Source organism: Thunnus thynnus, chromosome 6 (assembly GCF_963924715.1).
Source record: "Thunnus thynnus chromosome 6, fThuThy2.1, whole genome shotgun sequence".
Lineage (NCBI taxonomy): Eukaryota > Metazoa > Chordata > Actinopteri > Scombriformes > Scombridae > Thunnus > Thunnus thynnus.
Genome location: NC_089522.1, coordinates 32,489,110 through 32,511,052, shown reverse-complemented (window position 1 = coordinate 32,511,052; position 21,943 = coordinate 32,489,110). Strand labels below are relative to the sequence as shown.

At 41.9% G+C, this 21,943-nt stretch overlaps 2 protein-coding genes across 2 annotated transcripts; both read left to right on the top strand.

Annotated features, from left to right (window-relative positions):
• Positions 1-191: 191 nt before the first annotated feature.
• Positions 192-6,197, top strand: cdk20 (cyclin dependent kinase 20). The gene is made up of 9 exons (XM_067593440.1): positions 192-301; positions 1,225-1,364; positions 1,681-1,794; positions 1,887-2,075; positions 2,215-2,336; positions 3,241-3,303; positions 3,820-3,943; positions 5,119-5,274; positions 5,895-6,197. The coding sequence occupies exons 2-9, from the start codon at positions 1,290-1,292 to the stop codon at positions 6,084-6,086; spliced, it is 1,035 nt and encodes a 344-aa protein (XP_067449541.1). The 5' UTR covers positions 192-301; positions 1,225-1,289; the 3' UTR covers positions 6,087-6,197.
• A 1,106-nt stretch (positions 6,198-7,303) lies between these two features.
• On the top strand, positions 7,304-12,236 carry gata1b (GATA binding protein 1b). The gene is made up of 6 exons (XM_067593441.1): positions 7,304-7,579; positions 7,875-7,969; positions 9,179-9,485; positions 9,584-9,729; positions 10,173-10,298; positions 11,511-12,236. Coding segments are annotated over exons 1-6 (912 nt in total). The 5' UTR covers positions 7,304-7,578; the 3' UTR covers positions 11,748-12,236.
• The last annotated feature ends 9,707 nt before the right edge of the window (positions 12,237-21,943 follow it).

Genomic DNA, 21,943 nt, shown 5'->3' with positions numbered 1-21,943 from the left:
ATTTTGGGGATTTTCTACCTGCCTTATTTTTTTATTTTGGGGATTTTCTATCTGCCTTATTATTTTATTTTGGGGATTTTCTACCCGCCTTATTATTTTATTTTGGGGATTTTCTACCTGCCTTATTATTTTATTTTGGGGATTTTCTACCTGCCTTATTATTTTATTTTGGGGATTTTCTAGCTGCTCTGGTTCTGTAGCTGTTAATGTCGTGACGTCACTGTAAACAAACATGGCTGACCGCTGGAAGCTCTGTAGTTAACATCAAACGCTTATTTTAAACTGTTCTTCATGGGAACAAGTATGTTTTTTTGTTTTTTTTTTATAAAATACTTATGTTTATGGCTCTCTAGTTTGTGTCGGACACATGTGTCGCGAGCGTCACCTGCCGCTGTTTAGATCAGACGATACTTGTTGAATTTGACGTGCTAGCAGAGTTAGCTTAGCTAGCATGTTACCAAGGCAACGTTAGCCAACAGTTAGCAAGCTCAACTCTGGAGCTGGTGGTGTTTCCCCTAAAAGTCGATTATTCTTCATAAGATGTTGTTTATTTGTCGATGTCTTACATGCCGAATTAAAGAACACTTTAATACTTTTAAAGGGTTCGAAGTAACGATTAATAAATGTCTATATTATTGAGCTGATAAGCGGAACATAAATTAATTGCCAGATTTATGAACAGAGTTCGTGGTTCGCTCCAGTTAATCTGCTTCTCCGAGTCATTGACAAATGACAACAAATGACTATACTGGTGTTTTTATATTTCATGAGATATTATCTACACATTAAAAATACTTTTCAATCGCTGCTGACTATTTTTCTAAACAAACAGACCGCTATCATTCTTAATGTCGGTGTTTTCTTGTCAGGAGTCAAATCACAGAGTTTTAACAGAACTTCTCTTGCAGAACATCTGAAGAATAAGTTAATTTTTAGGTCTGATTTGTCAGAAAATAACATAACTGAATAAGGAATAAAGTAGAACATTTCTGCTAGTCAACTTTATATTTATATTTTCTCCTTCTGACTACAAGAGAATTAAATTCAGTAACAGAGGAATTAAACCAGTTTCTGCTCAGTTTGCTCAAAGATCCTCTTGCAGGAAACAGAGTGAGAGTGTGTTTGCTGTCTGAACACAAACAGCCTTTAAAGAACTTTAACTGAATTAAATACCATATCAAATGAGTGTTGAAATGAAATTAAGAAATCTTACCAAACCCTCAGCACTGGGACAGTTGACTGGTTAAACAGCCAGCAGTGATCCAGGGTGAAGCAGTGTTGGTGAAGACATGGAGCAGTACAGTATCCTGGGTCGGGTTGGAGAAGGAGCCCACGGCATCGTCTTCAAGGCCAAACACATTGAGGTAAATCTGCTGCCCAAAAAGCCTAAACATAACCAAAGATTACTTTTGTTTTTCAGCTGAAACAGTTAATTGATGAGTTAAATGACAGAAATGATAATCAAGTTAAGTTTCATACATTTTATTGTTCTGTCATTCTACATTCTCTGTTTCACAAGTGTGAGGAAAGATGAAAGTACTTTCCCATGAATGCAGCTTGACTGAGCGCTCCTCCATATATTTTCTACCCTTACATGTTTTAAAACCTGTGCAAACGACTCAGCATTGATGTATCAATGACTGATGTATTGATCATGATGTATTGGGTGTTGTTGATCAGACTGGAGAGACGGTGGCGCTGAAGAAAGTAGCTCTGAGGAGGCTGGAGGACGGGATCCCCAACCAGGCACTGAGGGAGATCAAGGCCCTGCAGGAGATCGAGGACAACCAGCACGTGAGTACCAGAGGACGCCGTGTCGAAGTCAGAGGTCAGAGGTCAATGTCACACTCATTCCTCCTCCTCCTCCTCCTCCTCCTCCTCCTCAGGTGGTAAAGCTGAAAGACGTCTTCCCTCACGGCACGGGCTTCGTGTTGGTTTTTGATTTCATGCTGTCCGACCTCTCTGAGGTCATCAGGAACTCTCAGCGACCCCTGACCCCGGCTCAGGTCAAAGGTTACATGATGATGCTGCTGAAGGGCGTGGCTTTCCTGCATCACAACAACATCATGCACCGGGTGAGAACGTCATTTCCTCTCTGAGCAGAGTTTCTGTTCCTGTGGTCCTTCAGAATAATAAAAGCCCTGATGTGTGTGTGTGTGTGTGTGTGTGTGTGTGTGTGTGTGTGTGTGCGTGTGCGTGTGCGTGTGTGTGTAGGACCTGAAGCCAGCGAACCTCCTCATCAGCTCGTCAGGTCATCTGAAGATCGCTGACTTCGGTCTGGCCAGACTGTTCAGTGAGCGGGGAGACAGACTGTACAGCCACCAGGTGGCCACCAGGTACAGACAGCAGCTGACTCATTCACTTCAATGAGACAGCAGAGCTGCAGCTGCAGAGGGCTGCAGCAGAAAAACGTCCAGCAAAAAAGTTTAATCTGAATGAATTTATGCTGCAACACAATATTCATTCATTCTAAAGTGGCTCGTACGAGTGATTTCAGAGAATTTGTCACGTTCACCAATTTTCTTAGAAATTTCTCTGAAGACTGAACGACGTTGACGAGTTCAGAGCTGTCGAAAGATGAACACACAGTCTGACTTTCTTCACACGAGGAAAAATACTCATCTGACCTGAAATCATGATGTCTTTACCTGAATCTAGAGTGTAAATGTGAAACAGTTTCCTGATGTGCTGATGTTTATATCAGTAGTAAACAGGTGTCTCTCTGTCCAGCATCATGTTGTGTTACAGCTGACAGTGTAACATCACCTGCTGGAGGCTGTAATATTCTCTCCTCTAATATCTCTGTGACGGTCACATGACCTCCTGTCATATGAGTCACGGAGCGCTTTGCTTTAGAGAGACGTTTCTTTAGCCTCTAACTTCATGTCAAAGCGTTCCCTCATTAATCCCGTCACAGTGCAGCGCTGCTCTGATGGATTCATATTTTCAATTTTTTTCAGCTCCTTTAACACGACTACTGATGATGATAAACGTGTCTGCTGGTTTCTGACAGCAGCAACCTCAAATTCTTATTTTCAGTCTTTGGGAACATTTTTATGAATGAAATTTGCCCACAAACAGAGCAGAGCAGGTCACCAGGGACAGATCTATGCATCATATCACCCAAGTAGTCCGGGACGAGTCTATGAACCGGTATTGTCTTTAAACAGAACCATGTGTGGATCTGCCGTCCACATCGGTTTTTGAACTCCGCAGTGTTTCCTGTGTGTGTGTGTTCAGGTGGTACAGAGCTCCGGAGCTGCTGTACGGAGCCAGAAAGTATGACGAGGGAGTCGACCTGTGGTGAGAAAACTACTGTTACTACTCATCTTTATAATGATCCTGCTCATACTGCTGCTACTGAAGGGTTTAGGTTTGAAATCTGGGGCTTTACTGTATATTAACAAACAAAACGACAGTCTTAATGTTGTCAATAAGTCTAACTAAGACTCAGGAATCTGACCTAAATTGCTTAATTATTACACTTTTTTGTGATTGGTTACCTGCAGAGATCAATACTGAGTCTATGACTTCAAAACTCTTCACACAGTCGACACAACAGCAACAATTATGGAGCGAACTGTGACACATTTGCATTGTTTTCACAGATAATAAACATAGTTTTAGGGTTTGGTGTCATCATTATAATATGAGGTAAGATGTGAGGTGGAGTTAAAAACATCTTTTCAGTGTTGAGAGATGAGCAGCAGAGGGCAGCAACAGTCTGAGGTCACAGCTTTACTGACTGAAGCACTGATATGACTGTGTGTGTGTGTGTGTGTGTGTGTGTGTGTGTGTGTGTGTGTGTGTGTGTTTCAGGGCTGTTGGTTGTATTTTCGGGGAGCTGTTGAACTCGTCTCCTCTGTTTCCTGGAGAGAATGACATTGAACAGCTCTGCTGCGTCCTCAGAGTGCTCGGGACGCCAACACAGGACAGCTGGCCTGTAAGACACACACACACGCACACACACACACACGCACACACACACACACACACACACACACACAGCCTTAAAATTCGTACAGTTGTCTGAAGAGACGCTCATTTTCATCCTAAAAATCTTCAATTAACCGAAACAATGATCATTTTGTCCATAAAATGTCAGAAAATAGTGAAAATTGCCTGTTATAATTTTGTAGAGATCATGGAGACGTCCAACACATCAACCATATCCAAAGATATTCAGTTTACTATCATATATGACTCAGAAAAGTACCAAATCGTCACATTTGAGAAGCTGAAACCAGCAAATATTTGGACATTTTTGCTTAGAAAATGACTAAAACAATGAATCGATTATTAAAATAGTTGCTGTTTAATTTTATGTTGATTGATTGATCTCTTAACTAAACTGTAGTCCAAAAACACACATTTCTTTATATTTCGTATTTGTCTTAAAAAAGAGTCTCCATGGATTTATTATTTCACTTCTGAAACATCATCAGACTCATGATGGACAGTAAATCTCTGCTGCAGAACCAGAAACATCGTCTTTTTTATTATAGTCTTTTTTATTATAGTCTTTTTTATTTTATTACACATTCTTCTTCTTCTTTCTGGTGAAAACCTGCTGCCTACGTTACCCACAATGCACCTGGAGATTGTGGTGTGTTATGCTAGTAGCGGCTAATGTAGCCTGTAGCTGCTACCCAAACATAACAGACCCGATCCAAGATGTAGTCGACCTGAACGCAGAGAGAAAACAAACACCGGCAGCAGCCTGATGTTATATCAATTAATTCGATCAATTAACAAGCAGCCGCAGTGGGAAAGAGCAGCTATATTATAATAATAATGCCCTAAGAACAAATGTAAAGTCATAGAAATGAAAATGATTTATTTATATGCTTCAAACACACATTTATAACAGATAACTTGTACCAACAATAAAACCTTCTGTAGCCAACTGGATGATAGACAGACAAAGGATGTTCTAACCTATTTACTCTTTACTTTATTTAATATAAATTAATAATAAATGTAATATCTGTGAATCAAATTCCAAAGTTCATTTAACAGCAAATCTTGTAGACGACTGATTTTCCTAAAATAATCCTGACTGATGTTTTAAAACACACTTGAAACGTTGTGAACCTTTAATGTTCTCTCTCTCTGAAGGAGATCGTGGAGCTGCCAGATTACAATAAAATCACCTTTAAGGAGAATCCAGCGATCCCATTGGAGGAGATTGTCCCTGACACCTGCCCCCAAGCCGTCGACCTGCTCTACAAGTTCCTGGTTTATCCGTCCAAACAGCGCTGCTCAGCCCGGCAGGTAGGAAACAGGAAGTGAAGTTCAGGATTCAGAAAGAGGAGTTCCTCAGGGTTCAATCCTAGGTCCCCAATTCTTTCTGTTTTTCTCACCAGTTGATCATAAATCTCTCAGCTCCCAAAGTCTTAAAGTTCTTCATGACTACTAACTAGTTTCAAACTGTGATTTACAAAATCCACCAACTAAAACCATGTAAACAGGAAGTGACTGTAGCATCACAAACTCCAAAAATAAGAGTTTTAGGAGCCAAAAGATAAAATAAAGTGACTGTAGGTGAAATATACAGTACCAGTCAAAAGTTTGGAATTTGTACTGTATGTATTTCAGATTTAGTCGTATTGATGCAGTTTACAGTGAGAGAGAAATATCTGATTATGCTAAGCTAACTGACGTTATTTGGTCATTTAGTTGAAGGTTATTGGTTCAATAATTTAAGGTATTTTGTATTTTTTCTGTGAAATGTAAAGGTCAAGTTTTAATTTAGTGAATGTAACGCATCCCTTCCTGTAACTGAACAGTCTCAACTCAGGTGAGATGAAAAGCACATAGCTTACTGTCTGACTGATTAATTGATTACTACATGTATTGATTGACGTATTGGCTGTTCATTGGTTCTCCTGCAGGCTCTTCTTCATCCGTACTTCTTCTCCTCTCCTCTTCCTGCTCACCACTCGGAGCTGCCCATCCCTCAGAGGGGGGGTCGACCGCCCCGCCAGCGTCTTCAGGCTCCGTCCACTGACTTCTCAGTGGACCTGCCCCTGCAAAACAGCGTGGTAGACCCCGCGCTGCTGCAGGGACACGCCTCCTGCCTCTGACTGATCAACCAATCATGTTTACTCTTATATATTACATACATATCTGTTTTAATTTATTCATTTTTGCACTCTAACCTGCTTTAATAAAGAAACATTCATGCTGTTCTCACACTTCCTGTTGCTCTTCAGTGTCTCAAAATAATAATTAAATCCAAATTATTATATATATTTGTCCCTCCATAAATAAAGACAACTGTAGCAACGAAGAGGACTGAATGAAGTGTTCAAGTCTGTCTTAAAACAACAACCTGCTTCGATTTCAGAGACCTTTGTTGCACGTCACATCCATTTCTCTCCCCTTGTTTCCTGTCTGCCTCTTCACTGTCCAATAAAGGCAAAACTGCAAAAAAAAAGATCTAAAAAAAAAGCTAATATGAAGCTTCAGCGTCCAAATGAGTCATGTCAAGTAGATATCTTTCAACATCACAGTCTTTTTAGTGCCAAAGTCCCTCTTTTTGTTACTATACTTCCACCTGCAGCTCAACAGGGAAACACTGTCCGAGGAAACACAAAGAGGGAATTTGATGCTAAAAAGACTGTAAATGTGTCAGATATCCACTTGATATGACTAACTCAGACTGATGAAGCTGAATAGAAGCTTCACAGAGACTTTTAAATGACTGTGTGGACACACTGTGGATTTTATCCTCCATCACTACCATTGAAAACACATTTGAAGGATCTTTTAATATCCAGTATGAACAGGAGGAATGATTACAGCAAGGAAAACCTCTTTCACTGTTCATATGAACACTTGACTGCTGGTTTAACACACTTGAAAAACTGTGAATTTATCCTTTAAGACGGCAGAGATTACAACTATAAAGTTGAGGAAAAAAAGACTTTAGAAGATGGTGTTGAGGAATTTTAATGATATGCACAAAACCGAGTTATTGTGACCTACAGTCATTCTGAGTCATTCAGAGTTTTTATACGCTAAAAAAACCTGTTGTTCAACTGTTAAAGACACAAAAATTTCAGCTTCTTAAACTGCTGCAGTGAAACCTGTTTTTCCTTAAATATGGAAAACAAACTCCAGGAACACATTTTTATTTCTTCATAAAGACAGATAAAAGTGAGATATTGCTCAGATAAAATGTAAAATCCTCCTCCACTCAGAAATATGTTTTTCTTCCTGTTCTTGCATTTGGATGTTTGAGCTTCACTGTGCAGAATGATGTATGTGCAGAGCTTCACATTATTATTATTATCATTATTATTATTATTATTATTATCATCTCAAACATACATGTTTTTGTTACAAGCAGAATCTTTTCATATGTCTTAATACATGTATGGAGGGGATCTTTAAAGTAAAAATTTCAGTCAACACCAGTTTCACCCTTCAATATTTTAAAAAAAGAGCTGAAAAAGTGTGGGAGGTGCCAAACACTTCCTCTTTCTCCTCTTTCTCCTCCTGTTGTCTGTCAGCTTGGAGCAGCAGTCAGAGAAGTAAGCTGTTATAAGACAGAGACAGACTGAGCAGCTCGTCAGTGAGTATCATCATCATCACTGCACTTTAATGTGTTTCTATTTATTCTCTGCAGATGTTTTTTTTCTCGCAGCTTTTGTGACCAAATCATTGATTTGCTTCGTAAAACATTTTTTTCTGATTTGATGCTGATGTTTTTCAGCTGAGCGTTTAAAGTTAGTTTTATCTTTAGTATCTAAAGTGTCTTTAATTTGTTAATTAATTCATTGTTTTATTCATTCGGCGAGTAATGGAGTAGAAATGTTCTGCGTTAAATCTCTTTTTCTCCCCCCCCCCCCTCCTCGCCTGACCCTCAGTGATGATGATGATGATGTCAGACTGTTCGCAGCCAGCTGATTGGTCGTCCGCTGTTGCAACAACCAGATCAGAAACATCAAGACTCTTCACAAAGGTTAGAGGGATCATCACTGCTACACTGCTGCTACTAACAGCACTTTATTACTACTATTACTGCTTCATTTACTGCAGCTACCGTCACAGTAAAACAAAAAAAAAAATCAGTTTGATACTGAAATTGTTGGGTTTTTTTCCCAGTTGTGACATCTCACTGGGCGGCTATTCAAATTGACTCATTCAAATTGTGTAATTTAACATTTTTTAGTTAAAAAAATAAAGAAAATTCCACCTTAAAAGAGCTTTTTTTCATAAAAACTTTAACTGAGGCAAAAAAAAGCTCATTAATCTGTAAATAAAACAGATTTCATCTCTTTTGACCCTTTTGGTGCAAAGAAAAGGAAGAAAATCGAGACTGATCGGACTAAACATGAGATTATATTTATGTGTCATCAACTGAGAATCATTTCTGGATGAAACTGTTGAACTTTAAAAGTGCAGCATATATACGACTACACGTCGCACTGGAGCAGCAGCATCTCAGTCCCAAAACAAATGTGTTTGTCATTTACTCAGTAAAGTTGGAAAAAGAAAAGCTGCATCTGAACACAGCTCAGAAAACTCAGATCAAACTGTCAAACTACAGCAGCGCTGATCAAATATGAGTCATGATTCTATTACTGCATTATCTATTTCTGCCTCAAATGTTTGCAGAAACATATTTTTAGTGAACTGTTTATCTTTAATATGAGAAAGTTTGTGACCCGGCCGTCATGTTGATGACGCTCCAACATTTTTCAGCAACAGCCACTCAGTGTTTTTACATTCTTTAATTATCTCTATATGTTATGAGATAGTTCTTATTGTTGGTTGCAGGCTGGATTCACATTCACTCACTGGAGGGATTGACAGGAAGTGATGCATTACTATTTGTAATTTGATCTCATTAATATCAGTCTCAATCTTTACTCTCCTGCAGTCGTATCAGAGCTGGTTAATTAAGCTAATGCTACTGCTAACACAACATGTCCTATTGCTGCTGCTTCACATTAAAACATGTCAACTGGACAAACACAGGATGGCTTTTATTGTGAAGCAGTCACAGGAAACACAATGTATTTGTCACCGAGGTTAATGGGAATATAACTTTTGACAGATATGATGCAGACCGTGCAGCTCTAAACGCATTAACTTGTTATTTTTCAAGCATTGGAAGCTTCTTTTTTTTTCAGTGTGTGCAATTTAATACTCCACTTCTTCCTCTCAGGTTAACTCCGCCCCCTCACACACCTTCCTCCAATCACCAAGGACGTCACATGAGGCCAGTTATGAGGTCATTAATCCCTCTCTCTGGTTGGACGACTCCGGCTGTCAGTCACTGAGCTCTGCATATATCCCGCCTCCTCTCTCCTTGTATGGTGATCCTGCTTTGACCCCGCCCCCCACTTGTCTCCTCCCCTCCTCCACGCCAGGATGGACCAGTTACTATGGCAACCCTTACACTTCATCCTCCTCCTCTTCTGGTGATTGGGCATCACCTGTCAGTGTGCCGTGGGGGCGGGGCAACATACCAGGTGAGATATCTACCTGTCCGTCTGAGCTGCTGCTGTCTGTTTAAGAGGTTTTATTCACTGTGTGTTTCATCTGTGTGTGTGTGTATGTGTGTGTTCAGAGCAGCGTGAGTGTGTGAGCTGTGGGACGAGCAGCGCCCCCCTGTGGATGAGAAACACCACTGGATATCACCTGTGTAACACCTGCAGCTTCCAACAGAAAACCAACAGACACAACAGACCACTGCTGAGGCCGAAGAAGAGAACTGTGAGACAATGATAATAATAATAATTAATATTGATAATAATTAATAATAGTAATAGTGTAATAGGATATTAAGAGCATAATGAATGAATAGTAATATGTTTAAGCATTTTAATGTGTTCTGACTTTAAAGGGTTTTATTGTGGTAAAACAAATGTACTAAATAACATGAAAGTTGTTTTTTCAATTAAGAGAAAAATTCAGGAAGTCTTTAATGCTATTTTGCAAATCCTGAAGGTTTTTATTAGCCCTTAGATTAATACTGGTTGAAGTTATAATCCTTTAGATGTCAGTTCTAGATGATTTACAGTAAACACTGGTTGATGAGCTACTTCATCAGAAAATTCAGTAGATATTTCCGATCATGAATATAATCAAAAAGAGGTTTGATCTCATGAAAATCTAACAGATTATAACTTTCAGCTGTTTCATGTGTTTATTTTCAGACTGTGACTCAGAGAAAAGGAACTCAGTGTGTGAACTGTCTGACAGCAACAACAACTCTGTGGAGGAGAAACTCTGCAGGAGAACCAGTGTGCAACGCCTGCGGACTCTACTACAAACTACACCAGGTACTGCAAACTCTACTACAAACTGCACCAGGTACTGCAAACTGTACTACAAACTACACCAGGTACTGCAAACTCTACTACAAACTGCACCAGGTACTGCAAACTGTACTACAAACTGTACCAGGTACTGCAAACTGCACTAGGTACTGAAAACTGTACTACAAACTGTACCAGGTACTGCAAACTGCACCAGGTACTGCAAACTGTACTACAAATTGCACCAGTTACTGCAAACTATACGACAAACTGCACCAGGTACTGCAAACTGTACTGCAAACTGCACCAGGTACTGCAAACTGTACTACAAACTGCACCAGGTACTGCTAATTGTACTACAAACTGTACCAGGTACTGCAAACTCTACTACAAACTGCACCAGGTACTGCAAACCGCACCAGGTACTGCAAACTGTATGACAAACTGCACCAGGTACTGCAAACTGTACTACAAACTGCACCAGGTACTGCAAACTGTACTACAAACTGCACCAGGTACTGCAAACTGCACCAGGTACTGCAAACTGTAGGACAAACTGCACTCAGTACAAAAACTGTACTGCAAACTACACTGGGTACTACAAATTGTACTACAAACTACACCAGGTACTGCACACTGCACCAGGTACTGCACACTGTACGACAAACTTCACTCGGTACTACAAACTGTACTACAAACTGCACTGGGTACTACAAACTGTATCAGGTACTGCAAACTAAAACAGGTACTATACAGTATACTACAAACTACACCAGGTACTATAAACTTGAGTGCAAATTACAGCAGGTACTACAAACTATACTATGAACTACACCAGGTACTATAAACTATACCATAAAGTACATCAGGTACTATAAACTATACTGCAAACTACACGAGGTACTATAAATTATACTATAAACTACACCAGGTACTGCAGACTCCAGTATATGGCCATAAGTATGTGGACACTCCTCAGTTGCGGTGGAGGGGAGTCTGTCCTGAGCTCCATCCAACACTGTTGAGATGAGCTGCAGCTGTGTGTCAGATCCTCACTGATCTGCTGTCTGACTCAATCTGCAGGTTCCAACATCTGGAGGAAAGACTGACAGCAGGAGTGTGGAGGCTGTCAGAGCTGCACATTAATGAACATGGAGCCACATGTTACACTGTCACACATGTATGTAGTATGACTCCAGGAACCAGATGCCACTGAATGCTCCTCCTGTTTTTCAGGTCAACAGACCGCTGACGATGAAGAAAGACGGAATCCAAACCAGAAACCGTAAAATGACCAATAAGAACAAGAGGAGCAGAAAAGCTGACCAATCAGAGACTGGGCTGTCCAGCCTGGTCAGGCCCCCGTTTCCTGCTGGAACTATTTCTTGTTGCCCACTGATCGTGTCTGACTGTATGTGCTGTGCAGGAGACGCTGCACAGAGGCACTGGGCGGATGGATACACTGATGTTTGACAGGAAATAATTCCAGCATGTAACTTTATCTTTTGAGCTTATTTTTACTGTCTGTGGTTTTATCTCTGCAGATTTGGAATATTTTTTTTACATTTCTTTGATAATAAAATTGCTGGATCATTCCACCTGCTATGCCACCTTTAATTACTCTCCTGTCATGTTGTATAAGTGTGCAGTTCTTCTTTTCTTCCATGAGATTTTTTCTGTGTTGCGTTTTATTCATCTCCCTGTAACTGAAAACATATCACATTTGGGTTTTTTTTGTTTTGTTAATAATGGTCTTTGTGTGCAAGTATTGATTTGTATATCTGTCAGATAAACAGCTGGTCACAAAAACTTTGGCCTCATATTTTATTCTGGAAAAATATTTGCAACACACGCTGATCTTTTAGAAATTTATAATAAACAGTTTTTCCAACTGAGTCAGTTGAAAGTTTGTGAAAACTAGTTAGCAAGAGAGCAGAGAAGTTGAAATAGTTTGCTAAAAGTGATGTAATTGGTTGAAACTGCAAAAAAAAAAAAAAAGTATAAACAGTTGAACTTATTCGGTAAATATAATGGAATAATATCTGGAATGGGTAGCAAAGTATCATGTAGTTAGCTAAAAGTAATGTAGCTGAAATAGCTAAAACATAATGGATAAATAGCAGAAAACAAGATTTAGCATAGGGCCCCCAAAAAGTTAGAAATGGCCCTGTTCTGCACTATAACACTAAGAAAAAGATGGCAATTAAGAATTACTCAGAACTCCTTATATAACTTATGCACTCAAAAATTACTGTATTTACAGTATACTAATGTACTGTATATCTAAATATGTGTGTACAAATAGATGATATTGTAAACTTGGCAGCTACTGGCAAGTTTATTTGTACAGCACATTTCAACAACAAGGCAATTCAAAGTGCTTTACACAAAACATTTAAGCATTAAGTGTAAATGCAAAAGAAACATATGAACATTTAAGTACAATTAAAAAACAGTTATTAAAGAGTTAAGAGAAATCAATAATAAACTAAAATAGAATAAGACAGATAAAATATGAGAATAAACGCTACAGTGCAGTGATTTATTCAAAGGCAACAGCAAACAGAAAAGTCTTCAGCTGTGATTTAAAAGAACTGAGAGTTGCAGCAGACCTGCAGTTTTCTGGGAGTATTTTCCATAAATATTTCATAAAAACTGAACGCTGCTTCTCCAGGTTTAGTTTTGACTCTGGGGACAGAAAGTAGACCTGTCCCAGACGATCTGAGAGGTCTGGATGCTTTATAACGTAGCAGCAGATCAGAAATGTATTTTGGCCCCAAACCATTCGGTGCTTTATAAATCAACAGCAGTATTTTAAAAACAATTCTTTGACAGACAGGAAGCCAGTGTAAAGATCTTAGAACTGGAGTCTGATCAATTTTTTTAGGGAGACCTTTAAAGATAATGTTACAGTAGTTGAGTCTACTGAAGATAAATGTATGGACAAGTTTTTCCAAATCCTGCTGAGACATAAGTCCTTTAATTCTTGATATATTCTTTAGGTGATTGTAGGCTGACTTTGTAATTGTCTTAATATGGCTGTTGAAATTCAGGTCTGAGTCCATGACTACACCAAGATTTCTGGCTTGGTTTGTGGTTTTTAACATTATCAATTCAATCATTCTTTCTTGGCTCCAAAAACAATTACTTCAGTGTTATGTTTGTTTAATTGAAGAAAATTCTGACACATCCAATTGTTGATTTATTCATTGCACTTACCCAGTGCTTGCTTTGGACCCTAGTCCCCTGGTGATACACTTATGTAAATTTGTGTGTCATCTGCATAACTGTGGTAAAATATTTTGTTGTTTTCCAAAATCTGAGCTAGTGGGAGCATTTAGATGTTGAACAGAAGAGGCCCCAGAATGGAGCCATGGGGAACTCCCCATGTCATTTTTGTCCACTCAGATGTGTAATTACCATGGATGTATAATAAGAGCTGGATACTGGACTAAAAATGGCGCCCATTCAGTCCTATAGGAGTTGCTCGGCTGGCACATACGCCAAAAAAAGTTTCTAGCTTCCAGGTTTGCTTTCACATTGTGCGGCCCACTGAATATGCGCAGTAGTGTTTCCCCAGTTGGCCCCACCCGCGAGCTCCCGCTCGGCCCATAGACTTTACATTGTGGTGACATCACAGATTTTAAAATCGCTTTTCTCGGCTCGAGGAAAGTTTTACAAATATAAAACCTCCATGGATCAAAAGTTCATAATAGAAGAGTCATAACTGATCTTGTTTGAAGTTCGAGATGTCCTGTCAACAGATTTACAGATGTCTCTTTTACAATGGTGGTCTATAGAGAAAATGCTTTTTGGGCAGGGGGATTTTTCGTTGCAATACCACGAGTGACCTCTGGGAAAATTGGCTGCAAGGCTGAGCAGCGGCACCCTATCCAGCTTTTATTATACATCCATAGTAATTACCTACAGACACAAAGTAGTTCCTGTCCTTTAAGTAGGATTCAAATCAGTTCAGTACTGTGCCAGAAAGTCCCACCCAGTTTTCCAGTCTGTCTAGTAATATGTTGTGGTTGACTGTGTCGACTGCAGCACTGAAATCCAGTAATACTAATACTCAGTCTCGCAGTCTCAGTGCTGTGGTGTGGTCGAAATCCTGACTGGAAGACTTGAAAACAGTTGTTTAGTGCCAAGACGTTGTTCAGCTGTTGTTGTTCAGCTTTTTCAATGATTGTACCTAAAAACAGGAGGTTTGATATTGGCCTATAATTGTTCATTAGTGACATTTCTAGATTGTTCTTTAAGAGTGGCTTGATGACGGCAGTTTTCAGGGTCTGTGGGAAGAAGCCTAAGAGAAGAGGCCGTGCACTTTTAAACATTTTTGAAAAAGCCTGTTGGCAGAATATCAAGGCAGCAGGAGGAGGATTTCAGATGTTGTATAATGTCCTCCAAGTTTTTATGGTTGATCGGATAAAATTGTGTCATAGTATTTGAATTGATTTGAAATGGACACAAGGACAACACATACCAGTACCTGATATGGAGGCACTGACTGCTTGTCTAATTTTCTGAATTTTGTCAGTGAAGAAGGGGGCAAATTCATTGCAGACCCTGATGGATAGACGCTCAGAGGCTAATGACACAGGCGTGTTTGTTAGCCTGTCGACAGCAGCAAACAAGACACGTGCATTGTTATTGTTTTTGGCGATGATGTCAGTATTATGGTTCTTTTCCAGTCTGGCTCTTTGTTCCCTAGCTGCCATTATCCACCAGTCCACCAGAAACCATCTGCTTTTTTCCCTGTGATGTTAAGTTGTTAAGTCTGGACTGAGTGGGAGAAGGACAGGACCTAGATTGAAGGGGAATCTGTAAGTGGATAGAAGGTGGATTCGACAGTATCAGTCTATCATATTTTTGTTGGTTTCACTTGTATGTTTGACAGTTTAAAATGTTAGTGTGACATACTGAAGACAGGATTTTGTTTCTGGGTTCTTGGTTTGCTCTGTGTTTTTCCTCTTGTGTTCCCAGCCTGCTTTTCCCTTCACACTTTCCCTCCACACCTGTCCTGCATTCAGTCTCATTAGCCCTGCTCTACTCCCTGTGTCTTCTCCAGCCAATCAGCTCCCAGCCTGTCCTTGTGTCTTGCCACCTGTTCCTTGTTATTTCATTAGTTCCGTTTGTATTTAAGTCCTGGTTTTCATTTCAGTTGTTGGATCCTTTGTTCAGCCTGCTCTGTTTGTGCGGCATTCTGTTTTAGTTTTACTTTGACCTGCCAGCTTTGTTTTTTGCCTGCACAAGCCTTAAATAAAGAAGTTATTCTTTAGCCTCGCTCAGCCTGCAGCCTCTTGCATTTGGGTTCACCTGCTCTGTTCCACCTAACAGAAGGATCCAACCAGTCATGGACCCAGCAGAGACAAACCTTTCCTGGGAACCCACCTGGCACTAGGGGGACCTTGTGTTTCCACTGTGCCCACAAGATCCAGAGCATGTTCAACTGGCTCTCGTCAATCTCCAGTCACGGCCTGTGGACTTCTGGTGCCGTCTCTACCCAGGCCAGCCCAAGCTCCAGTCCTCACCAGCAGACACCAGCATGTTAGACACCAGTATGATAGCCATCCAACCCCCAAGCCTGTTGGCCACCAGCAGCCAAGCTATCCTGTTTCTTCTAAGCCTGTCACTCCAGCTTCCTCTGTACTTCGGCCTGCACTTGGGACTGCTTGCCTTCAGTATACCTCTGCCTCTGAGTCGGCTAGCCTCCTGCCTCATCATGCCCCTCCAAGTCCAGCCTCAGTCCCCATGGACACTGTCAACTGGACAAAGTGGCCAGACAAGGACCCAGCAGATATGCTTAAGGAGGTAACAGAACTTTAATATGCTTTGTAGCAATTTTCTGCCTGCTGCAATGTGACTTCCAGTATTAAGCAGAAGAATGCAGCTTTTTCTTGAGCACTCTGCGCTTGTTCATCCAAGCTATGGCTGCTGCCTAATATGAAAGAGATTGTGAACACTTATGCTGCTGATCCTGTTTTGGCTCTGGCTGGTATCACACCTGTAGGTCCTGCACCTGATCTGCCATGCTCCTTGACTGGATCCCCTGTGGTCCCGCCCCCAGAGTCTCCGCTCCTCCGCGCCACAAAGTCTCCACTGCCCAGTGCCACAAAGAGTCAGCCCCTGGTTCCCAGTTTTCAGTGCAAGCAGCCACCCCAGCCGTCTGAGCCCAGGCTTAAGCAATCTCCTGTCCCTGCTGGGCCGCAGCAATCTCCTGTCCCTGCTGGGCCGCAGCAATCTCCTGTCCCTGCTGGGCCGCAGCAATCTCCTGTCCCTGCTGGGCCGCAGCAATCTCCTGTCCCTGCTGGGCCGCAGCAATCTCCTGTCCCTGCTGGGCCGCAGCAATCTCCTGTCCCTGCTGGGCCGCAGCAATCTCCTGTCCCTGCTGGGCCGCAGCAATCTCCTGTCCCTGCTGGGCCGCAGCAGCCCCCTGTCTCTGCTGGGCCGCAGCAGCCCCCTGTCTCTCTGCTGGGCCGCAGCAGCCCCCTGTCTCTCTGCTGGGCCGCAGCAGCCCCCTGTCTCTCTGCTGGGCCGCAGCAGCCCCCTGTCTCTCTGCTGGGCCGCAGCAGCCCCCTGTCTCTCTGCTGGGCCGCAGCAGCCCCCTGTCTCTCTGCTGGGCCGCAGCAGCCCCCTGTCTCTCTGCTGGGCCGCAGCAGCCCCCTGTCTCTCTGCTGGGCCGCAGCAGCCCCCTGTCTCTCTGCTGGGCCGCAGCAGCCCCCTGTCTCTCTGCTGGGCCGCAGCAGCCCCCTGTCTCTCTGCTGGGCCGCAGCAGCCCCCTGTCTCTCTGCTGGGCCGCAGCAGCCCCCTCTTTCCCTGGCTTCTCTGGCTCACCAGCCACGCTCCCAGCAGTTGGTTGTCTCCGCTGACCTCCTCCCAGACCTTCAGCGGTCAGCCGCTTCTGCCAATGCACTACCAGACCTCCAGTCAGCAGTCTCCACTGACCCACAGCCAGACTTTCCAGGCCATGAGTCGACAGTCTTCGCTGATGCTCAACCAGAGACCTCTAGTTGGCCATCTCTGCCAACCCACAGCTAGACCTCCAAGATCATCAGTCAGCCATCTTTGCCGATGCCAAGCCAGATCTCCAGCTGCCCGCCACCTGCTCTGCACTCCAGCGATCTGCCTCTCCTGCACCCTGCCCCGACCTGCAGCCGAATCTTCTGGTGTTGGCTGCCCTTCCTGGCCTCCGCCTTCATCGCCAACCTCCATAGCAGCCCAGCCTTCATTGCCGACCTCCAGAGTGGCCCAGCCTTCTTCTCCAAACTCCAGAGGGCCCCCGCATGTCTGGTCGTTCACCTGGTCATCCTTCAGAGCCACACTGGTAATCTGTCCTGCCTGACCTCTCCCATCTGTCCTGCCCCTGGTTGCTCTCCGGAGCAATACCGGCCTTCGGTCCTGCATCCTGGTCGCCCTCCTGATCTGTTACGTCCTTCAGCCTAGCCCCCAGCCTGTCTGCCTGAAGTCTCATGTTCTGTCCTTGTTCTGCCCCCAGGACACTTGCCGTTGAATCCCTCCTCCATGAACCCTGCTTGGTGTTTTTTTTTATTTATTTTTTAAAAAATTTTGTTTATTTGATAGGGACTGAGCACATTAATGAACACCATAAGACGTAAACATGCCAGAGTTAGCAAAAAATGCTAATTTACATCTGTAGTCCCTCGGCAGGTAACAAACAGAAACAGTTTAAATTACAACACGCAAACACAAATACACAACATAAAAAGACAAAATACATTGTACACATGCCCAGTTTAAAAATGTCTGGAAAATGCTTTTTTCCCTGTGATGTTAAGTCTGGACTGAGTGGGAGAAAGACAGCTACTTTGAATATTAAGATGAACTGTTTGATCTTGCGTTGCGATCTTACATTGCCATAGATGCCTTTTGTGTTTATTGATCTGTTCTCTATCGATATTCATGGATAGATTGAAGGGGTTTATAAGCTTTTTCAGTGATTTTTACTTAAAAACAGGAGGTTTGATATTGTCCTATAATTGTTCATTAGCGACGTGTCTAGATTTTTATTATTTTAAGAGTGGCTTGATGACGGCAGTTTTCAGGGTCTGTGGGAAGAAGCCTAAGAGAAGAGGCCGTGCACTTTTAAACATTTTTGAAAAAGCCTGTTGGCAGAATATCAAGGCAGCAGGAGGAGGATTTCAGATGTTGTATAATGTCCTCCAAGTTTTTATGGTTGGATAAAATTGTGTCATAGTATTTGAATTGATTTGAAGTGGACACAAGGACAACACATACCAGTACCTGATATGGAGGCACTGACTTCTTGTCTAATTTTCTGAATTTTGTCAGTGAAGAAGGGGGCAAATTCATTGAAGACCCTGATGGATAGACGCTCAGAGGCTAATGACAAAGGCGGGTTTGTTAGCCTGTCGACAGCAGCAAACAAGGCACGTGCATTGTTATTGTTTTTGGCGATGATGTCAGTATTATGGTTCTTTTCCAGTCTAGCTCTTTGTTTATCCACCAGTCCACCAGAAACCATCTGCTTTTTTTCCCCTGTGATGTTAAATCTGGACTGAGTGGGAGAAGGACAGATAGTCTGAATATTAAGATGAACTGACTGTTTAATCCTGCATTGTGATCTTACATTGCCATAGATGCCCTTTGTGTTTATTGATCTGTTCTCTATTGATGTTCATAGAAGGGGAATCTGTAGGTGGACAGAAGGTGGATTCGACAGTATCAGTCTGTCAGGTTTTTGTTGGTTTAACTTATGTTTGAAATGTTAGTGTGGCATTTTGTTTCTGGGTTCTTGGTTTGCTCTGTTTTTCCTCTTGTGTCCCAAGCCTGCTTTTCCCTTCACACTTTCCCTCCTCACCTGTCCTGCATTCAGTCTCATTAGTCCTGCTCTGCTCCCAGCCAATCAGCTCCCAGCCTGCACTTGTATCTAGCCACCTGTTCCTTGTTGCTTCATTAGTTCCATTTGTATTTAAGTCTTGGTCTGTTTGACAACTGTTTCAGCTTTGCCTGCACAAGCCTTATTCTTCAGCCTGCAGTCTCCTGCGTTTGGATCCACCTGCTCCGTTCCACCTAACAGTTCCCAGTTATGAATGTGAAGTCTCTCTCTCATTATGACATCTATATGTCATAATGAACCTGGAAATTTGTTCTTCGCCAAATTCGCCAAAAGGGGCTACCATGCAAGGTCCCAACCTGCCCATCAGAGGAAGCTAACCATTCATACACATTCATACACTGATGGCACAGCCATCAGGAGCAATTTGGGGTTAAGTGTCTTGCCCAAGGACACATCGGCATGTGGACTGGAGGAGCCGGGAATCAAACCGCTAATCTTCCAATTAGTGGACGACCCGCTCTACCTCCTGAGCCATGTGTATTTTCTTCTTCAGTGGAATGGCATCAATAACACTTGTAATTTTAGAGATGAAATCATCTACAAGCTCACTCACTGAGACCCAAGAGAGGGGCGGAAGGGTGTGGAAGAGAAAGCCTGAATTAATATTCCACTGGTGTTGTCAGTGATCTACTGTTTTGTCATTGCCTATGTTTGAACATTTGTGTGCATTGTGATAGTACACTCAAAAAAAACACAGCAACGATCAGGGAGACCAACGTCATTCACCACAACCTTAGAAATTGTTCAGACCCTTGGAGATGACGTCAAATGCTGAGTCAGTTCATAGTTATCAAGAACACAACACAGTTCTATAGTCTCTTTGTCCTCATGGTTGTCAACAAGATTATTAGGTTCATCCATGGGTCAGTTGTTTTCAACTGTTTGTTCAGGGGGCAATACATATATGTTAATATGTTTTGTTTATTTCTTTCAATTCATTCAAGAATAAAATAGCTGATTGCAGGTGTAATAACTGCCATTAGCAAATGAAGGCTAAAAGAGTTACAACAGCTTACGTTGAGATTCATTTGGCAAAAAAATGACTCATAAACATGAACATACATGAAACTAGAGATGTAATTGATATCTTATCCACACGCAATAAACAGTGGTCTGCTTTATTTATGGTTGAAGCAAAGTGTTGTCATTGACACATATGTGTTCTGGTCAGATAGGCTCAGTTATCTCACGTATATGCATCATTCATCTTGTAAGTTTATAAGAGCTTAACAGGTCATTTATTGTTATTTACATGAGTCTTGTGTTTACATTGTTATCTACTGTGGATTTATGAAGAGTGGTGTAAAAGATGTGATGTCATCTATAAAAGGGAAAACATCAGCTTTCGTTATGGGGCTGAATATTTTTGTTGGAGGGCCAGCTTTGGCCCACGGGCCACTGTTTGTCTACCACTGGTATACAGTATATACAGGGTGGTTGGGCACAGGCTGTTTTTGTCTGCTGAGTTGTTTTGGTCATTTAAAAAACCCTGGATAGAGATGTTGATACATCCTGTCTGAGTTTTTTGATTCACGTGGAGTCTGTTTTCCTTGTATGGTAGTTCCTTTTTATGTGTCCTGTACTCTTACCAAACTACATGGGAAAAAAGAAATAAAACAGTTGGTCGCAAAACAATAAAAGATGAGAAGAGGGGAACTACAAAACTGACAATTCTCTGTAGCTTCATCACTATTTACAGCAGCTTTAATATAATAAATATAGATTATAGCAGCTTTAATATAATAAATATAGATTATAGCAGATTTAATATAATAAATGTAGGTTTTAGTATTAGGATGATAGATGATAGCAGCTGTAACAGAGGCTGGAACAGAGTTTGAAGGGCATCAGTGGTTGATGTAAATGCAGACAGTGATGGCATCATCCCCCCCCCAAAGCCTCCCTGCAGGCTGCCTGCTGGAGGCCGCTGTTGTGCAACGCAGGAGGCTTTTGGTTTTCCGGACCCCAGAAAAAAAAGGCCAAGAGAGGAAAAGGGAGATGAACAGAGAACAGTTGGTGGTCGGAGCCCGGCCAGGCGCTCTCTCTGCCTCTCTCTGCCTCTCTCTCTCTGTTTCTCTCTGCCTCTCTCTCTCTCTCTCTCTGAGGCGTCCAGGCTTCAATGAATGATACGGAGAGATTAGCAACCACAACACACACACACAAGAGGATCCGTTTGGTCGTTAGGGGTGCACACACACACACACACATACACACACACACACACACACACACACACAGTAAACGGTTGTACAGTTAAACATGTCGACATCTTTCTGTCCTCTGAAGGCACCTGAACATGAAGACACACTCCAGACTCTCTGAATGTGTTTTTTGTTTACTTCATCACATGATTCAAAAGTCTGAATCCAAAACCACAAAAACAACAAACAACATCCTGATGACGTTTCATTCTTACTATAAAAGGTTTTATGAGCAGAAAATGTAAAGTTGATCCTGCAGGTGGCGACAGAGAAAGGTCACAGGTCAGCAGAATCATTCATCCTCTGAGGCCCTTTAGTATTTCATGGCAATCTGCCGTTTAAATTTTGATATTTCTTGTGTTTTTGGAACAGTGTGTGGGATGTGAAAACCAGATATCACCAGCTGCAGCCATGGATGTTGAAACAGTTTCAGTTCAAACACTCCACGCTGCCATTTCACTGCAACTGATAGGAAGCAAAAAGCCTCATAGACGTGACAAACTGGACCACGTAAAACAAGAGTGAAATACAGAAAAAGATTATTTAAAAAAATATTTGATAAATATAAATAAAAGCCAGTCTTCCAT